The sequence below is a fragment of the Myxine glutinosa genome, chromosome 11 (genome assembly GCF_964187855.1).
Source record: "Myxine glutinosa chromosome 11, kmMyxGlut1.1, whole genome shotgun sequence".
In the NCBI taxonomy this organism is placed as follows: Eukaryota; Metazoa; Chordata; class Myxini; order Myxiniformes; family Myxinidae; genus Myxine; species Myxine glutinosa.
Window position 1 is genome coordinate 52,111,378 of NC_136271.1, and position 20,569 is coordinate 52,131,946.

At 47.5% G+C, this 20,569-nt stretch overlaps 1 protein-coding gene across 3 annotated transcripts in view; it reads right to left on the minus strand.

Moving 5' to 3' along the window:
* The window catches only part of LOC137436665 (laminin subunit alpha-1-like), a 296,063-nt gene that overhangs the window by 207,374 nt on the left and 68,120 nt on the right, over nt 1–20,569 (minus strand). For all 3 annotated transcript variants that reach the window (XR_013624965.1, XM_078786676.1, XM_078786677.1), the window contains exons 12-14: nt 17,088–17,261; nt 14,381–14,467; nt 12,965–13,176 (exon numbers count right to left, since the gene is read on the minus strand). Coding sequence is in view for 2 of the 3 variants with exons in the window: in XM_078786676.1 (XP_078642802.1) it covers nt 12,965–13,176; nt 14,381–14,467; nt 17,088–17,261 (473 nt within the window). In the remaining variant the exon portion in view is untranslated. The remainder of the gene's footprint in view (nt 1–12,964; nt 13,177–14,380; nt 14,468–17,087; nt 17,262–20,569) is intronic.

The window sequence follows — 20,569 nt, forward strand, 5'->3', positions numbered from 1 at the left end:
CAGAATGTCATCACGGGACCTACAGGTAGCTTTTGCCACTGTTGATGTCAAAGTACACGAGTCTACCATTAGAAAGAGGCTGCACAAATTTGATCTACATTGGAGGTGTGCCAGGAGGAAACCTTTGCTGTCCAGAAAGAACATCAGGCAAGACTAAAGTTTGCCAATGAACACCGAGGCAAAGACCAGCACTTCTGGAACAATGTGCTCTGGACAGATGAGTCAAAGGTAGAGCTATTTGGCCACGGTACCAGAAGACATGTTTGGCGAAAACCAAAGACAGCATTTGACCACAAGAACCTGATACCAACTGTAAAGCATGGTGGTGGAAATATTATGGTTTGGGGCAGCTTTGCTGCATCAGGGCCTGGGCAGCTCACCATCATAGAATCCACTATGAATTCTTCATTGTACCAGAGGGTGCTTGAGGATAATGTGAGGCCATCTGTCGGAAAGTTGAAGCTCAGCCGAAGGTGGACCTTGCAACATGACAATGACCCTAAACATACCAGTAAATCCTCCAAGGAATGGCTGAAAGATAGAAATGGAGGGTTCTGGAATGGCCAAGTCAAAGCCCGGATATAAATCCCATCCAGATGTTGTGGGGGGATTTGAAACGAGCTGTGCATGCAAGAAACCCCTCAAACATCGCACAGCTGAAAGAATTCTGCATGGAGGAGTGGGCAAAAATTTCTCCCAGTTGATGTCAGAGATGTCAGAGTTAGAAGAAACGCCTCCTTGAGGTTGTTTCCTTGAGGGGGAAATACCACCTATTAGAGCCAAGGGTGTACATACTTTTTCCACATGCGAAATTTGCATTTATGTTTACTTAAATTATGCAATGGACTACAAAATGTAAATGTTTCATGATATTTGTTATATTATATCACCTTTATCTATCAATATTGTTGAAATGAAGATCAAATAGCTGTATGTTGAAATATGTTGAAAAAGTCAAAACTTTACATGGGGTGTACTTACTTTTTCACATGACAGTGTGTGTGTGTATGTATGTATGTATGTATGTATGCATGCATGTATATGTGTGTGTGTGTGTGTGTATGTATGTATGTATGTATGTTATGTATGTGTGTGTGTGTGTATGTATGTATGTATGTATGTTATGTATGTATGTATGTGTATATATATATATATATATATATATATATATATATATATATATATATATATATATATATATATATATATATATATATATATATATATGTATATATATATATATATATATATATATATATATATATATATATATATATATATATATATATATATATATATATATATATATATATATATACATACATACATACATATATATATATATATATATATTGTTACGGTTCGCGGTTAAGGATTTTGTTTGCCGAGCGAAGGCACCGCGACCTAACAGTTTTCCCCGATTCACCCAGACGTTGGCCGTATCGCGCCACAGCTATTCAATATGGAAACCTCTAAAGCGACCGAATGCAAAGAGGAAGAAGAAGAAGACGTACGGAGGAATAACAGGTTTTATTAATTATTTACACAAGCCAAAGCAAAGAGAGCAGTTGGTTATATACAGAAAATGGAAGGAGCAGGCACACAGTGAAATCTTTAGCTTACCTATACAAGCTTAATTAATAAACCCCAGGACAACGTTAAAGACAGACGGACGATCACACTTACACGGGGAAATGCAGGCAGGAATGAATGGCTTGGAGATGGGTGGCTTTTAGAGGCAAGGAAGGTTCAGCGGGTACTGGGCACGGTCGGGCCAGAAGGCACCGCCGTCAAGAAGCCGAGCTTTGGTCCCAAACTGTGCGGGCAAAGTTCCTCTCTCTGTACTGCTGCCTCGTGCGCTCCTTGCGTTGCCCCGGTCCGCTTTTCCTGCAGCGCGGCACGTTTCACGGCGGCTCGGTCACACCTGCTCGTCTCCAGCGCATCTCCTGGACCCATCTCCGTAAAAGCTCATCTCGTATCTCCTTGGGGAGCGTCCCGCGGCGGGTTATATAGGCCCCGCCCTTCACCCTTTTCGAACCTTCCCCAAACGTTCTCTCTCCGCCCTCTCAAGCCAAACCCCTCGTTCTGGGTTGGATGAGCAGGTCTGACTTACTCCTCCCCTCTATGACGAGGTGGAGACCCGCCTTTCTTCTTCGGCGTTACCTCATGCGTAATGGAGTCAAATGCAGCACAGTGGACGGCAGATGGAAATGCAGCAAAGTGCCTAAAGAGGCAATTGCAGCAAAGTGGCGAACCTGGCACTTGGAAGCTGCCATGGGGCATCAGAGGGCCTACTCTTATTTAATTTGGTGCAATGAAGAGTCAAACTAGTGGGAAACACATCCTTAGCCTACACAGAGAATAAGGGACTAACTATTTGAAAGGATATATCGTGTCCTGTGTGTAGGTTTATGGAATTAACTAAGAGGACGAGCTGCGACCATTCTTTACATTACAAGGGTCAGTTACACACAACAAAACCATACTTTTCACATTCGTTACACTTTCTCAAAATTGTTACACCTCTCAACTCCGTTACACTTCTCAAATCCGTTACACTGCACCCTCCTTTCTTCAGGCCCGTCTTCGGGCCTACAAAACTTTAACTTAGTGTGACACGTAGGTGTAATTCCCTCTACAATTAACCTGACCCTGAGTGTGACAATTTTAAAACACAAATAAATATGTCCCCCTGCTGCATTGCACCCTGCCTAACAGATTTGCGCCCACAGGATAACCGAATTACGGAATTGTTTTCAAGCTATACATTTACGGTGGGGACTGGGGAGCATTATTTACAGTGATGTTCTTTCTTATTTACAACGCAACCCAGGACTTGTGTTTTTTTTTTTTGTTTTTTTAGGGAAACAAAGACAAGGAAATTCCTGTTGGGAGGGAGGAGACAGCACGCATTGCATCGATGCGCCAGTACCAATAACACCAAAGCACCCAAAAGCACCCAAACGCACCAACCAGTGCACAGTCATTACTGTTTGCAATAAACACACAAAAAAAACAACTGGTGGTGGTCTTCTTCTTCTCTGCTGGGCCGATGTTCTTCCCGATGTCTTCTTGCTTCATGCGGCCTACTTGGACATATAAAAAGCACAACTTGTGTTCATTTTTATTTAGGGCCTCAGGGGCCAACTAAGGGTGGTCCACCTGTTTGGCATAGGTGCCACCTTACCGAGGTCCGCAAGCAAGATTCCCTGGCCACTATGGCCGGTCTCCAACAGAGGTGCCCTGCCCCAGAACCTGGGGTCCATCAAGTGGTACTTGGCCGCAGAACAGCGGTCCATAAAGTGGTACATCAATGCAATGCATGCTGGTTGAGAGGGTCCTGGCACACAAGACGACCTCCGCACGCTCCCCTCAACACCCAGTGGCGCACAGTCCTCAGGTGGGAGACAAAAGGGGGGGAAAGACAGATGAGCGAGGAGTAAGGTCACAAGGGTACACATCAAACAAGGCAATGCAAGGCGAAGTGCGTATGGAGAGCGAAGTGAGAAAGCTCGTCCCTACCGTACATCACCCCCCCCCCCCCCCCCCGTCAACTACTCTACCCTTGCCCTTACCCCATATTTACAAAATCTACACCTTTACAAATCCGTCGCTAGCGTCACATCTTCCCCATATTTCCCCTACACCAAATTCGTCTCCACAATCCCTCTATCCAAAATTTGCCATCACCCAATTCATCATCAACCCTCATAAGGAGGAAGAGATGGAACATCAAGGCACAATGTCACACCCACGTCATGATGCTTCTCACATTCCAACATTTGCATCAATAAAAATAATAAAAACCACCTGGCATGGTGTGGAGTACCTGTCACCTCAGGTGAGTGGATGCAGATGGTGCAAGGAGATTTTCATCCTAACTACTTTCTAAATGACATTAACACGCTTTACACTACCCGGGGTCTTTCCCTGCCAATCCATTGGCCAACTTACACTATGGGTTCTAAAAACCAATTCCCATTGACCAAACTGTGGTGCTTCTCCATTTTGGGGTCTCACTCCCCCGATTCATCTCCCGGTGCCCTTGCACAATTTCTGGGCTGAGACGTGTAGCTCTCCCAGCAGGTCTACCCACCTGCACACCTCCACCACTGTAGTTGCCACCCGAGCTTACCTAGCTCCTCACCCTAACCTAACTAACTGGGGAAGGCCCCTCCTGGCTCTGTCACCCCTTGGTGCCCTCTGGCACTGGGCTACCCGGGTCCGTCCTCCGGATCCTCAGGCCCCATCCACAACTACCGGCTCCCAGAGCCCACCTGCGGCCTCACCTGGCCGACATCCTCACAGTGGTGGAGTGCCCAAACCAACTACACACACTAACAGGCTACACGCCCAGCCATTTCCACAACACTAATGCACCCATCCAAATACCATTCTTTCACCCGCACCACAGATGCCAATATCCAACCACAATTTACCTGTTCCCTCTACCTAACACTTACACTACCCGCCCCGGGTATTCGTGATGGGGGTCCATCCTTCCCCCATTCACACCTTCGCACCATCCACTCCACTCCATAGTTTCCATCATACTCACTCCAAGACCATCCATTCCAATACTCCATATATTCCAGACCATTTATTCCATACACCTGTTGGTGCACACCTGTGCACTCACACCTGGTGCCACCTGCACCCTCCTTCCTTCCTGGACCATTTGGTCAACACCACACGCAATCACCTCTACTCCCTCATACACTGCTCCATACACCTGTTCAGTTGCACACCTGTGCAATCACACCTGTTCCTTACACACTTTACACAATACACTTCCAATCCTCAAACACACGGCTTCATCTCATCTAACTATTCCCCTCTGAAACTTGCGCTTCCCAGTCACCCCTTTAAACTATTGCGCTCCCACGTCATTATCATCCACACTAATCTACCTGCGTCCCCACTACCGGTATCATTGTCACTACCTAACCTTAACGTTACCTAATGTCATCTTCTAGGTCCCTACACATTATCCAAACCCTCCCGGGCTAGTTTTCACTGCCATAAACCCCATAACACTAGTGCTCCTTTGCCCCCCCTGTGAGGGATGGTGGATTGGCCATCCCATCACATGGGGCATCTCTTACTATTAATTTTGCTCGTCCAATTTCCACAAATCAAAAATTTTCCAATTACTGCCAATTCTACCCACGATTCTAAATTTCGTATCAAATCACTATCACTATCATCATCATCATCACAGTCCGCTATATCCTAGCCTCGGTGCGTCATGACATCATTAAAACCCGGCTTCGCAAAGCCAAGCAATGAATTCGGGTGGTTTGGTCGCCTGCAGGTTGAATCCGTCCGGCTTTCGGTTCAAGGGAGGTGGTTTGGTCGGGCCGAGATTCCACGCACCATCTCGGCGCGGTACCTTGCGATCCCGGGCCCGATGGCTCAATCTCCCCCGGTCGGAACCCCGTCCCCACGAGGGGGCACCGTTCCGCTTCCTCCCTCTCGCCCTTGAACCGTACCGGTCGCCTCGCCCGCCAAGGCCCGGACTCGACCGTGCAGAGCGGGGCCAAGCCCGAATCGGCAACGACGCTTCGAAGAGAAGCGACGCCGCATCGATCCGTGCCGGGCCCTGCATCCAACAAAGCACACCGTGCCCCGAGTGCTCGCATCGGCTATCCGTCGCCCTAACCGCTAACCCGGCTACCGTCGATGCTTCACCTGCATGCTCACACGCATACGCTACCTCTTTCACACTCCCAAAACCCGGCGTTCCAACGCCGTCCATACATTCCACCAACGCTCTCCCTGTTACACACCACACCTCTCACGCACACTCTTGCGCACACTCACCGTTCGCGCCCCTCGGTCCACACCTCTCCTCCATTATGTCCTCCGTAACACTCACCATGGGCGTGCACTCTGGCATCCACCCACTAACGCGCTCACATGGGCTCTCCCACACCCGCGCCATGACCAACTCAGGTGTGCTTCCTCGCACACCCTCAACCACCACCTTACTCTCCGTGTCACACTCCGTACACCCCGACGTGCATTCTCGCTCGCACTCGGTTTCACTCCCACACTTTATAACACACCCACTCGCCGACGCACACTTTTTTTTCACACGCGTGCCATTTCCACTCACACCGGACCCTTCACCAACGCCCGGGTGCCTTTTCGATCCCAAGCGCGTGACAATTCTTTTGTCGCCAAACATCCTCCTACAAAATCTACCCGCACAATATACAGCACGACTCACCTGGGGGATTCCCTTCTCCACGCGCACCTGCAAACTCTTTATTTGGTTAGTGAGCACACCATTATGATTTGAGCAGGGACTTTGTACATATTCCATTTCTCCCTGCAATTCCCGGGCTACCTCCGTCATCTCTTCAATTTTAATTGTACCCACTACTGCTTTGTCTTTGTTCCCCTCGACGACCGTTGGCTTTAATAAAATTCCCTCTACCTCATCGGTCGCCGGCTTTTCCAAACCCCGTGTCGCGATTTCTACCCCCGTCATTGTACCCGCGCTTTCCTCTGCTTCGCTCAACCAGCGCTTCTCGACCCGCGTTACCTCCTCGTGCACCCGTGGGACCTGCTCGCCCAACCCGCGGTCTCTGTCCCCCTCCGCTTCCCTTACCATATATGCGACTCTGTCCCTCGCCATTTCCTCCCTATTGACCCCCATCCTATCAATTTTTGCATTCATTTGGGCCATGAAGGCTTGCATTTGGGCCACCGTTGGTAGTACAAAGGGTGCGGCCGCAGCTGCCCTGATTTGTAACAACAAAAGGTTCGAATCCAACGGCGGCGCTGCTACGGTCGCGGGCGCGGTCCCCGCAGCCATGTGCGAGGCGCCATTTTGCGCGCCCGTAACCTCGTGCGCGAGAGCGCCATTTTCTGCGCCTGATACCCCCTCAACCACACCTTCTTTACTCTCCTCCACCATTTTCCCCACTTCTTCCCTGGGGTCCTGGGTTGATTCTACCCCGTTTATCTCTCCCACCGACATCCCGTCGCCTTGACCAACCATGGCGCGATTTCAAAATTCGGGTTTTTCTTTAACAAAACAAATTTCGGCCGCTCCAAATTTTGACCAAATTTTTTTTTAGATATTTTAAAAATTTGGTTCGGGCCTCGTATCCCACTCCCAGACACCAATTGTTACGGTCCGCGGTTAAGGATGTTGTTTGCCGAGCGGAGGCGCCGCGGCCGAACAGTTTTTCCCCGACTAACCCGATTCACCCAGACGTTGGCCGTATCGCGCCACAGCTATTCAATATGGAAACCTCTAAAGCGACCGATTGTAAAGAGGAAGAAGAAGAAGACGTACGGAGGAATAACAGGTTTTATTAATTATTTACACAAGCCAAAGCAAAGAGAGCAGTTGGTTATATACAGAAAATGGAAGGAGCAGGCACACAGTGAAATCTTTAGCTTACCTATACAAGCTTAATTAATAAACCCCAGGACAACGTTAAAGACAGACGGACGATCACACTTACACGGGGAAATGCAGGCAGGAATGAATGGCTTGGAGATGGGTGGCTTTTAGAGGCAAGGAAGGTTCAGCGGGTACTGGGCACGGTCAGGCCAGAAGGCACCGCCGTCAAGAAGCCGAGCTTTGGTCCCAAACTGCGCGGGCGAAGTTCCTCTCTCTGTACTGCTGCCTCGTGCGCTCCTTGCGTTGCCCCGGTCCGCTTTTCCTGCAGCGCGGCACGTTTCACGGCAGCTCGGTCACACCTGCTCGTCTCCAGCGCATCTCCTGGACCCATCTCCGTAAAAGCTCATCTCGTATCTCCTTGGGGAGCGTCCCGCGGCGGGTTATATAGGCCCCGCCCTTCACCCTTTTCGAACCTTCCCCAAACGTTCTCTCTCCGCCCTCTCAAGCCAAACCCCTCGTTCTGGGTTGGATGAGCAGGGCTGACTTACTCCTCCCCTCTATGACGAGGTGGAGACCCGCCTTTCTTCTTCAGCGTTACCTCGTGCGTAATGGAGTCAAATGCAGCACAGTGGACGGCAGATGGAAATGCAGCAAAGTGCCTAAAGAGGCAATTGCAGCAGAGTGGCGAACCTGGCACTTGGAAGCTGCCATGGGGCGTCAGAGGGCCTACTCTTATTTAATTCGGTGCAATGAAGAGTCAAACTAGTGGGAAACACATCCTTAGCCTACACAGAGAATAAGGGACTAACTATTTAAAAGGATATATCGTGTCCTGTGTGTAGGTTTATGGAATTAACTAAGAGGACGAACTGCGACCATTCTTTACATTACGAGGGTCAGTTACACACAACAAAACCATACTTTTCACATTCGTTACACTTTCTCAAAATAGTTACACTTCTCAACTCCGTTACACTTCTCAAATCCGTTACAATATATATATATATACATACATACACACACACAGACTTGGCATTTAATATGGAATTTTTTTTTTGTGGGGGTGAACGTACTTTTCAAGACGTCTTAGAACCAAAAGTTCATTGGAATTATGTTGAAATTATTCTAGATTTTGTTAATGTGACCTTTAAAAGAAACAAAAACCACATTTGACATTTCGAAACAAATAAATTGATCCTTGAAAGTGATGTAAACTAATATCGAACTCAATTCATGGACAGTACTGTGTTAAACTTCTGTACGTTTTCCAGAAGTATCTCTTTATTTCGAATATTAGCCAAAATTTTTTTTAACAAAAACAAAAGTTAAATTACGAGTGGGATTACGGACAGTAAAATTACAGTTCAGTACTTCGTGTCACCCCCACGAGCATTCAGGAGAGCACGTACACGTTGAGGCATGCTGTTCACGAGATTTGCCAAGGTTTGGACAGGAATCGCTTGCCATGCAGTGACAATAGCCTGCTGCAATTTACGCACAGAGGTCGGCTGCTGGTCCAAGTGGTCGATTTGACGCGTTAATTCTGCCCACAAGTTGCCTTTCGGATTCATATCCGGGGACATGGCAGGCCACTCCATATGCTCTACACCACGGTCAGCAAGAAAGTGTTGGATCATGCGAGCACGATGAGGCCGTGCATTGTCATCTTGGAAGACAAAGTTTCCTCAAAAGGCTGCACGAGCAAATGGAAGCAATGCTTCTTCCTGAATGGCCCTGTACTTGAACTGGTTCAGGTTTCCATTCAGAACAACCAGGTCAGTTTTGCCCCCTGCATGAAAAGCAGCCCAAACGGTCACCCCACCACCTCCAGCTTGGACTCTTGGCACTATATATTGTATACAATCTTTGTTGTAGGCTTCATGCACTTGTCTGCGCACTCGGACGCGGCCATCTTGACGATAGACCAGAAATCTAGACTCGTCACTGAAGGTCACGTGATTCCAGTGTCCTGGCTGCCATTGACGGTGCTCTCTGGCCCACTGCAATCAGTGCTGGCGGTGTTGTCTGGTCAGGCGTGGCTTTCTCAGGGGACGCCTGGCACGATAGCCTGCTTGAACCAGTCGTTGGTTGACTAGCCTTCTGGATACAGGCACATTTGTCAGTTGCTGCCACTCAGCCCTAAGCCGATTAGCTGACTTGGTACAGCCATTGCGGACTAACCGGTGCAGCTGGCGATCATCCCTCCTTGTGGTTCTGCGGGGACGTCCTGGCCTCGGCATTGGAGTAGGGACACCCCTCTGAGCATTTCGTTTCAGGATCTTTGACACCTGACCTTGAGTGATGCCATACTGCCGAGCAATAGCACGCTGTTTCATGCCGTAATTTCATAAAGCCACCACTCCATGACAAACAGCATTATCGAGTTGACGGACCATCTCCAGAGGAAGCGGCAATAACTTTTGGAGACGTGCAGCAGTTGTTTTCCACTAATACAGAACACAACAACCCTTGTATACCCGACTGTGAAGCCAATCATCAAATGCACCTGTCCGTACATTTTGCCACGCCACCTGTGATATAATCCTGTTGTTGACTTCTTGCTGCGACAGACAATCAGTGACATGGTTCTTTTAACAAATAAATCACCAAAGTGTAATCAAAACTCACCAGATTGATATACTGAGTTAAGAAAGTAAACCCAAGTCAAGAAAAATATATATATTCCATATTAAATGCCAAGTCTGTATATATAAAATATACAGTATGTATATATAATATGTATATACATTTTTATAAACAATTGAAATTTAACATCTAAGTTGAAAATACATTTTTTCTTCCAAAATAACAAAAACTAAAACCTTTCTTTTCAAAAAAAAATCCAAAAACCCCCTCAGGACATCCACACGGGGAGGGGTAGGTGCATAACGGAGGTTTGAGGAAGTAGTTCATTGACAAAACAGGACAGACACCGCACATGCATCCATGGCACACAGCAAACATTGGCAGTGGAATGGGCGTACTGAAGAGCTCAGTGACTTTCAACGTGACACCATCATCGGATGCCACCTTTCCAACAAGTAAGTTCATCAAATTTCTGCCCTGCTAGAGCTGCCCCGGTCAACTGTAACTGCTGTTATTGTGAAATGGAAGCGTCTCAGAGCAACAACAGCTCAGCCACGAAGTGGTAGTCCACACAAGCTCACAGAACGGGACTGTCGAATGCTGAAGCGCACAGCACGTAAAAATAGTCTGTCCTTGGTTGCAACATGCACTACCGAGTTCAAAACTGCTTCTGGAAGCAACATCAGCACAACAACTGTTCGTCGGGAGCTTCATGAAATGGGTTTGCATGGCCGAGCAGCCACACACAAGCCTGAGATCACCATGCGCAATGCCAAGCATCGGCTGGAGTGGTGTAAAGCTCGCCACCATTGGACTCTGGAGCAGTGGAAACGCGTTCTCTGGAGTGATGAATCACACTTCACCATCTGGAAGTCTGAAGGACGAATCTGGGTTTGGCGGATGCCAGGGGAACACTACCTACCCGAATGCATAGTGCCAACTGTAAAGTTTGGTGGCGGAGGAATAATGGTCTGGGGCTGTTTTTCATGGTTCGGCTAAGCCCCTTAGTTCCAGTGAAGGGAAATCTTAATGCTGCAGCATACAATGACATTCTCGATGATTGTGTGCTTCCAACTTTGTGGCAACAGTTTGGGTAAAGGCCCTTTTCTGTTTCAGCATGACAGTGCCCCCATGCACAAAGCAAAGTCCATACAGAAATGGTTTGGTGAGATCGGTGTGGAAGAACTTGACTGGCCTGCACAGAGCCCTGACCTCAACCCCATCAAACACCTTTGGGATGAATTGGAACGCTGACTGCAAGCCAGGCCTAATGGCTAATGCTCTTGTGGCTGAATGGAAGCAAATCCCCACAGCATTGTTCCAACATCTAGTGGAAAGCCTTCTCAGCTACAATTGCTACAACATCAGGCTCAGTCTCGGTTATCGTTCACATGAATCCAACCACATGCCAGTAATCTGTGCACCAGTGGCATCGTCCAACGTATGGGCCACATTGCGACATAAACCAACAGTTATTAAAGGGTTCACAGGAACACCATGACAACCATTCCAATTCTTAAAACCATTTATCAGCGTTGTCCTCTTTTCCTTTGTTTTGTAAAAGTTATGGCAATAAATTGTTCAGAGAACACGATGTGCATGGATAACAAAAAAAAACAAAAAAAAACAAACCACCTTTAGAGGCCATTTTTCCCCGCAAGCGGGGGTTGGCCTTTTTCGGGAACTGTGGTTGTTGTTGTTTTTTCGGTCCCCTTTTTGAAGCAATGTTTTACGGCCGGATGCCTATCCTGACGCCAACCCTTTTTGCCGCCTTTAACGACAAGCAGGGAATTACCAGTGAACTGGTACTCAATTTGCCGACCTCGGAAGGATGACAGGCTGAGTCAACCCCCCTGGCGTTAATTCAGCGATTGACCGGGATTCGAACCCAGGATCCTAGGATCCTAAGCCGGCACCCTAGCCGCTAGCCCAACACCAGGGATAACACCAACACCAACACCAACACCAACAACACCAACACCAACACCGCTAGCCCAACACCAACACGATGTGCATGGATAGAAGGACAAATTTTTTTTTTCCTCTTTTTAAGGCCATTTTCCCTGCTAGAGCAGGCGTTAGCCTTGCGGGCCCCATGACAATCATCATGGTTCCCTTTTTGAGGCAATGTTTTTATGGCCGGATGCCCTTCCTGACGCCAACCCTTTAGTCGCCTCTTACGACACGCAGGGATACGGTGTACCTATTCTAAACCGGGGCACACACCGGCACATTCATCCCAGCAAGCTGGTACTTAATTTGCCGACCTCGGAAGGATGACAGGCTGAGTCAACCCCCCTGGAATTAATTCAACGATCGACCAGAATTCAAACTCAGGATCCTAGGATCCCAAGCCAGCACCCTAACCGCTAAGCCAACACCAAGCTGATAGAAGGACAATGTAAGTGGTAAAAATCTGACTGAGGATTGCGGATCAGGAGGATTGCGTGAGAGAAGAGGGTTGATAGAAGGAGAATGGATGAACTGAGGGAGGGGATTGGTGTGCAGGTGAACTTGATGGGGAGATTGGTGAAATGCCGGCTGAGATGGGCTGGACACTTGGTACAGATGGAGGAAGAGAGAATCACAAAGAGAGCGGATAGGTTGAGGGAGCAAGGTAGGAGGAAAAGAGGTGCATCATGGTTGAGATGGTAAGATTGTGTGAGGAGTGATATGAGTAAGGTGGTTAGTGGTTGGAGAGTGGGGAGAGATGGCTGAGGACAGAAGGGAGTGGAGGAGTAGCGTCGTCAAGGCAGGACAGAAGCTTGGTACCATTGGACCTCACCCCTTATCAAGGAAAGAGAAGAAGATAATAATGCTTCAATGTACCTGAGTAAGATGTAAGAAAAAAAATAGGTTTATCAAAATAAATAATGTACCAGGTAAAATTATATTTTATTTTCATAAATAGTCCCGAGTAACCTAATCCTTTTTCATCAGATATTTTTTCACTTAGGAAATACCTCCCAACTAACATACTTCACATGTTGCCGTTTTTCCTCCCAGTAGACATCTCACCGAGACTGAGCACGAGGGGTTGTACCGTGTACAGCTCGGATCTGCAGGTGTTTTACGCCTGCCAGCACCGACATCAAAGTCTTACGGTCGACTCGGCGACGTGTGTGGAAATCCACAAAGTTCTTGGGGACGATGGAAATGTCAAACGTCTGCTTCGTTGAAGGCATCCTTGAGGGTTCCTTTGAAGTATGGCTCAAAACCATGTTGGCTCCCTGGGATACAGATAATCTGTGCATAAGTTATTGAATGATCATTATGTTATTTTAACGATGTTTTATATATGCACTTTGTAGCAAATACCATCTCAAATCAGTCATTCAAACTTCACTCATTGAAACTCCTGGGTCTCACTATCAGCCATGAACTTTCTTGGGCAAACCACATTTCAAAGTTTGCCTCCAATGCCAGCTGCCGACTGGGAATCCTCTGTCGTACAAACTCCTTCCTTGGCACACCTGAACTTCTATCCACCTAACGGCTTTCATCCACAGCTTGATGGAGTACTGCTGTCCCCTCTGGGGTGGCTACCCTGCCTCACACCTTGCTCAGCTTGACACTGTGGAAACCAAGGCCTTAAAGAGTATTGGAATCTCCTGTGATGAAGCTGAATCTATGGGCTTGTGGCCTTTCTGTCTTCTACCACCATCTTTGTGGTTTTGCAACCTCGGCTCTTTCCGTGCTTTGCCCCCTTCCCAGGTTTCTGCATGGCACACACAGTCCACCATCAACCCCATTCTGGCGAAACTACCGAAATCAAGGATCATTACATGCCTCCACTCATTTATTCCTCTTTTCTCCCAACTTCTGTTCAATCTCATCGTTCCCTCCAGGTCTTCAAGGCAGCTGTTTACCACCATCTTAGACCGTCCCCAACCCAAAACCATGATATTTTCTACCCTAGTTAACTCCCACCCCACCACATCCCTCCTCCTTCCAAATGTCCAGTTTTCCTTCCTGAGAGTTTCCTTCTGTATCCATCTTGTCCACCCCATGCATCCTCTCCTGTGTCCTATTCCTCCCCAACACCCATTGTTTGTCTGGGTCTGCCTCTATCTCAGCCCTCGACTCTGCTGTTGGTGTTTTCCCCATCTGTCTCTACTGTTCCCTTTGTCCTGTTGCATCCTGATCCGTTCAGTGTACTGGTAGTGTTCAGTGGGTACACTACCACAGAGCTCTTTACTTGAATATGTATACAAAAAAATAAAGTTCAAATAAATAGCATCAGCCTTTGATAAACCACAAAATATTTATTTATCAAAAGTGTTTTAAACACATCACTGCAGATTGTGAGAATCTGACAAGTGCATCCTTTTGAGACTGATTAATTGCTCTTGGCATTCAAAAGTCTGTTTTATCTGTGCATTGCAAGCAGCTGGTAGGACCCTGTGATAATGTAATGAAGCACCGAAAGCTCACCTCCAGAAAAACGTCGACATCAGATGTTGGCGAGCGATACGCGTGGTACGATATGATATAGCGCAGGCTCCCTCCGTACCAGGCCAGCTATCAAAAAAAGAGCGCACAAACAAATCACCATCGCACCACAAAATATGTAAAGGCAAATGCAGGTGTTGAGATTCAATTATTGGAAAGCAATGCTCAAAGTCACGACTCGTATACGCTTTGAGATATTAGTCTGTGGCCTCAAAATATATAATGCCGCAAATAGAATTTCCACGATATTGCAGTACCGTGCCAGAAGCACAGTAATTATATGGACAAAATGAGAACAGTATGAAGAGGATATTTAGGAAGATAGGGGATCCGCTGTGGAGAAGATAAATGAGCCACTTTAACAACCTCAGCAGTGCTGTCGCTTGCGATAAGGAGCGCACGCGGCAGCTTAAATTAATAAATGTCCAAGCGTATGTCGGAGGCAAACACGCTTGGCACAAAGGCTGCAGAGAAAGACCACCTAGAATTCAGCTACACGGGGAGCAGGCGCAGAGGACTACAGGTCTCCGGAAAAGAAAAAGGTGTATGAAAGGCCCTGCAACTGGTGCGGCTGCTCAAATGGACCTGAGCCTTGCCTATTCCTTGCCTTCAAACGAGCATCTGTTGGTTGTGGCTGTCTTGGATTCTGAAGGGATGATTAAAATGATATTAGGTAGGCTGCAGAAAAAGACCACCAAGAATTCAGCAAAATGGGGAGCAGGCACAGAGGTTTACAGGTTTCCGGAAAAGAAAAAGGTGTATGAAAGGCCCTGCAACTGGTGCGGCTGCTCAAATGGACCTGAGCCTTGCCTATTCCTTGCCTTCAAACGAGCATCTGTTGGTTGTGGCTGTCTTGGATTCTGAAGGGATGATTAAAATGATATTAGGTAGGCTGCAGAAAAAGACCACCAAGAATTCAGCAAAACGGGGAGCAGGTGCAGAGGTTTACAGGTCTCAGGAAAAGAAAAAGGTGTTTGAAAGGCCCTGAAACTAGTGCGGCTGCTCAATTGAACCTGAGTGCCTTTTCCTTGCCGTAAAACGAGCATCTGCTGGTTGTGGCTGTCTTGGATTCTGAAAGGATGATTAAAATGATATTAGGTAGGCTGCAGAAAAAGACCACCAAGAATTCAGCAAAACGGGGAGCAGGTGCAGAGGTTTACAGGTCTCAGGAAAAGAAAAAGGTGTTTGAAAGGCCCTGAAACTAGTGCGGCTGCTCAATTGAACCTGAGTGCCTTTTCCTTGCCGTAAAACGAGCATCTGCTGGTTGTGGCTGTCTTGGATTCTGAAAGGATGATTAAAATGATATTAGGTAGGCTGCAGAAAAAGACCACCAATAATTCAGCAAAACGGGGAGCAGGCACAGAGGTTTACAGGTTTCCGGAAAAGAAAAAGGTGTATGAAAGGCCCTGAAACTAGTGCAGCTGCTCCATTGAACCTGAGTGCCTATTCCTTGCCTTAAAACAAGCATCTGTTGGTTGTGGCTGTCTTGGATTCTGAAGGGATGATTAAAATGATATTAGGTCTCCCCACCTGCTGATTGTGCGATGCCTCCACAATCCGGGATGAAGACCACTCGGTGGACGAAACATCATCGACAAGTCCTGCTCGCTGGGCAGATATCTAGTTGGTGGTGCTTTCAGTTTTGAATATTCATGATGACTAAAGACTAAAACTTTAGATCCTGACTTCATAAGCAAGTGCTCTTCGTATTTCCTTCGTTCCACGCTTGAGAAAATAGCTGCATTTCCCAAATAAAATCCATCAATTTTTGGCCTTTTCAAGCATTAAGTTTCGACGCAATATGTCCAATAAAATTAGATTGTTTTATTGTGAAAGAGCCTAATGAGTAGCGTATCGAGGAAGATATATAGCATGAAACACCAAAAGAGCTATGGACCACCTTTAAAGGCCATTTTTCCCCACAGAGAAGGGGTTCACCTTTTTTGGGGGCACCGTGGTCCCCTTTTTGAAGCAATGTTTTATGGCTGGATGCCCTTCCTGCCGCCAACACTGCTAGTCGTCTCTTGTGACACACAGGGAGTTACCAGTAAACTGGTACTCAATTTGCTGACCTAAGAGGGATGACAGGCTGACTCAATCCCCCCTAGCGTTAATTCAGCGATCAAATGGGATTTGAACCCAGGATTCTAGGATCCCAAGCTGGCACCCTAACCGCTAAGCCAAAACACCAAAAGAGCTAGAGAATATAAAAATAAATAAAGGCATTAACTTAAATAAAATCAGGACAATATCCAACTGACTCCTGCCTTCACCACTCCATCCAATGGCAGTCACTCTTCCACTCTCTTCTACGTCATAATGAAACCATACTGAATCAAAATAACAAATCACTGGCTCATTAAATAAATAAATATTTAATGCACACTCGGTATGGTGCACCAGCAGGTAACGCAAAGCCAGACTGTGAGATTTACCAACAGATCCATCAAGTGCAGAGGTCAAAGTATTTGGAACTCACACAGGCCGTTAACCTTTATTTTCAACTTGACGTCGAGGAAGAGTTTTCCTTGTAATTACACCATTTTCAAAAGACCCATTTAGGTCTGTGTTATTTGTGACAGCTCATACGTGAGTACACTACCACAGAGTTAATTGGCTCTACTGGTGTACATACTGGACAATATAGTGTACGTACAATCTGGCATACTTACTACTGTTAGGGATGTACCTTGTTTCCAAGATAGGACTTTGGAGCAGACCAGTAATAAGGCATTGCCAGGATTCCCAAAGTCTCGCTGTGCTGTATAGTCAGGACGTGGTTCCCGTGGTGGTAGGACCACGTAGGTGAGACCTTCGCCAGGCCGAGACGACCCTTTACATACCACCCTTCCATGTCCCGAACCTGTTAACAGTAAAATACAGCAAATTGCATGTCTAATGACTACTAATGAATTTTGGACAAAGATGCTGAAAGTTTCAATGTGAGAATATTATATGCACTAGCTAGCGGTTCATGGAAGAGCAGAACACCAGAGGACAATGGATCAATCGACAAAATTGGACAAAGGGAAACACCCAGCTAACACAACACCGTTGGGTCAACATTGGCCCAACGGTGTTGTGTTAGCTGGGCAGTGCGATGACAAGAAACCATAATATCCTCTTCTTCCTTAAAGCCACCATTATCCCACCTTTCTTGTGGGGTCGGCCGGGGGAAGCTTGGGGCGAGTCTTCATGAACAGACTGGCCAGTCCTGACATTCGACTAGTTAGGGCAGGAATTTGGCCATGGTGCAGGTGATATATCACCTACCTACTCTTCATGAAGGACACCATTGGATCCTTAACGTCCACCAACGAATGCCGGCAGACAGGATGCCCGTTTAACATCCATCCGAGGGACATCCATCCGTTGAACATCCATCCGACACATTGATGAATCACCCTGCCTGTGAAACACTGGACTGATAGTTTATAGCTGAGTCAGGAATCAAACCTGGGCTAATAAGCTTAGAGGAGAGTGTGTGTACCTCTAAGCCATCCTGCCAGCCCATACGAAACCATATCATAAGGAAAGGAAATGTAGGATGAAAACGGTGTACTAAAGCTCAGCAGAGGAAATTGGAGACACCTTTTGGAGAAAGTGGGCAGAAGATTTGAAATCCTGTTGGAAAGAGCAGGAGACAAGGAAGAAAGGAAGACTGTTCCACGTGAGAGAAAAGAAGGGTGTGAAAGAATGGAAGTGGGTGCTGAGTTTACACTTGAGGAGGGTAACAAGACAAGGGGAAGGTAATGGAAAGCTACATTTTCACCTTAACTACTTAAAGTGAGCTCTAAGAAATAAAAATTTCAAAAATATATTTGAGCTTTTTCGATATAGGCAAAACAAAATACCAAAAACCTGAGGTCAAACTTCAAAGAGAGAAATCTTTGACTCCACCTGTCTCCCTGACCTTTTAATATATTGTTACAGACACGACTTTGATGTTAAAGTGGGCCGAGCGGAATGGCCGTCGTGTCCGCACAAGTTACCCGACTATACTCGACGTTGACGAAGTCGCGCGATGCTGGCTCAATAAGAAAAAGAAGACACCCGGCTGGATTACAATAACACAATACGACACCAGGGGTTCAGTTCTCAAGACCTCCGGGGGAGGTTATATTAAGGCGGAAGGTTAGATTACAACTACAAGAGGGACAGCATAGAAAGACAAGCACTTAGACACACTCTTATATTAACCCCGGACAGACGACAGGTAAACGGGACAAGGCTGACTCACACGGGGGTTGATGAAAAGGACAGCGGGTATCGATGGCTCAAGGTGCACTCTTGGCTCAAAGCAGGGTCCAGTACGGTCCGGTCCGGTCCAAAGATGCGGGGAGGTCGCAGCGCTCGGATGGCGTCTTGTCTGCTCAAGCTGGGGGCGCATCTGACTCAGCGCTCGCAGGTGGCTTTCCTTCTCCAAGCTGGGTGCGCATCTGACTCAGCGCTCGCAGGTGGCTTTCCTTCTCCAAGCTGGGTGCGCATCTGACTCAGCGCTCGCAGGTGGCTTTCCTTCTCCAAGCTGGGTGCGCATCTGACGTCACATCCGGCGCGGGGCCGCGTATATCCGGCGGGGAGTGACACGCCCTCGGCTCGTTAGCTCCGCCTCGTGGAATCGGCACGTTGCTTCTCATTGGGTGCGTGCGGGGGGCTTACCAGGCTCCGCCCTTGACGAGGAGCTGACAAGGAGCCCCTTCGTGGTAACCCCGTGGAGCGCATGGTCTATGGCGCTAATCGAGCCGGTGTGAGGACGCATCCTCCCCCGCTCCGCCGCCATCTCCTCTGTTGTTGTTGTAATTGTTGGGGAAGAAGATGGAAGGAGGTATGGGAAAGGTCCTAAACTCACTACTGATGCCATATAATCACATTCTGGTGCAACGAAGAGTCATAATTAATGGAGACGAGGCCTTAACTGACATAGAATAAGAATAACTAGGAAGATGTCCGAAAGTTGTCTACGTGTGGTGCGGTGGACCTGGGCACGACATTTAATGGGGGAATAAGGGGAAGGTCGGCTCTACTGATTGTTATTTACATGCAATGGGACTAGGGAATGGGGGATTGGGGAAAGTTGGGGAGTATTGGAGAAAATAGGGGAATATTTACAAGCGGATATGGAGGCCAAATTCCATATTCGCAACATTGCACCCTTCTCTACCCTCGGGGCGTCCCGACCCGATAAATTTTTACCTACTTTAGTGTGGCACGCAATGTAGTTCCCTCTACTATTAACTCTACCCTGAGTGCGACAGTTTTACAGATATTCACAAATGAGTAAATATGTCCCCCTGCGACGTTGCACCCTTCTCCTCACAGAAACACACCCACAGGATAACCGAATCCGGAAAGAATTCTCAAACTAAACATACAGCCGGTAGGGAGCATTATTTACAAGACTACGCTGCTATTTACACTACGATCCAGGACCTGTTTTTGGAGGAACACATGCAGATGTTATGCATAGAGAGAGCGCGCTTGCCAGCATCGATACACCAACCCACGAGTGCTCTGTGGCCGACGGCCTTTAATAACGTGCAGAGCACCCTTCCCGAGCATCAACAGCACCACCCCACCACCAATCGGTGCAGTCACCATTGTTCATTGGAATAAAAATAAATTCGACAACCCCTAACCCTGCAGGTGTCTCTTGCTCTTCTTGTGGTGCACTTGGTGTCAACTAAAAGTGGTTCACCTGTATGGCATAGGTGCCACGTTGACCCATAGGTCCATCCCCGGGTGGTGCTTGGCCGCAAACGAACTGCGGTCCATTGTGGGTGGCCACAAACATTGCGGTCCATATGGTGTATCGATCCCGGCAGCAAACAGCGAAAGTGCAGGCCCACAACTGCGCAGCCAGCACCTCTCTTTCCTCTCTCTCTACCCCAAAGCCAGATCCTCGGAGGTGGGAGACAAAAGAAGCAGACAAGTGAGTAAGGTGGTAAGGGCGCAAAAGTGCACGCAATGTAAGGTGATGCACACTGGGGGCACATGGGAACCAGGTGAGACAGGTACGTTCCTATCGTACGCCCCCCCCCCACCAGGTAACCTACATGGCCCCTCCCTTACCCCTTACTGTATCCACACAACACAACACTACCCATAAACATCTACTTTACAAATCAACAAACATCCCTACTGTCTTCCCCGTTCCTCCCACAACTACCCCTG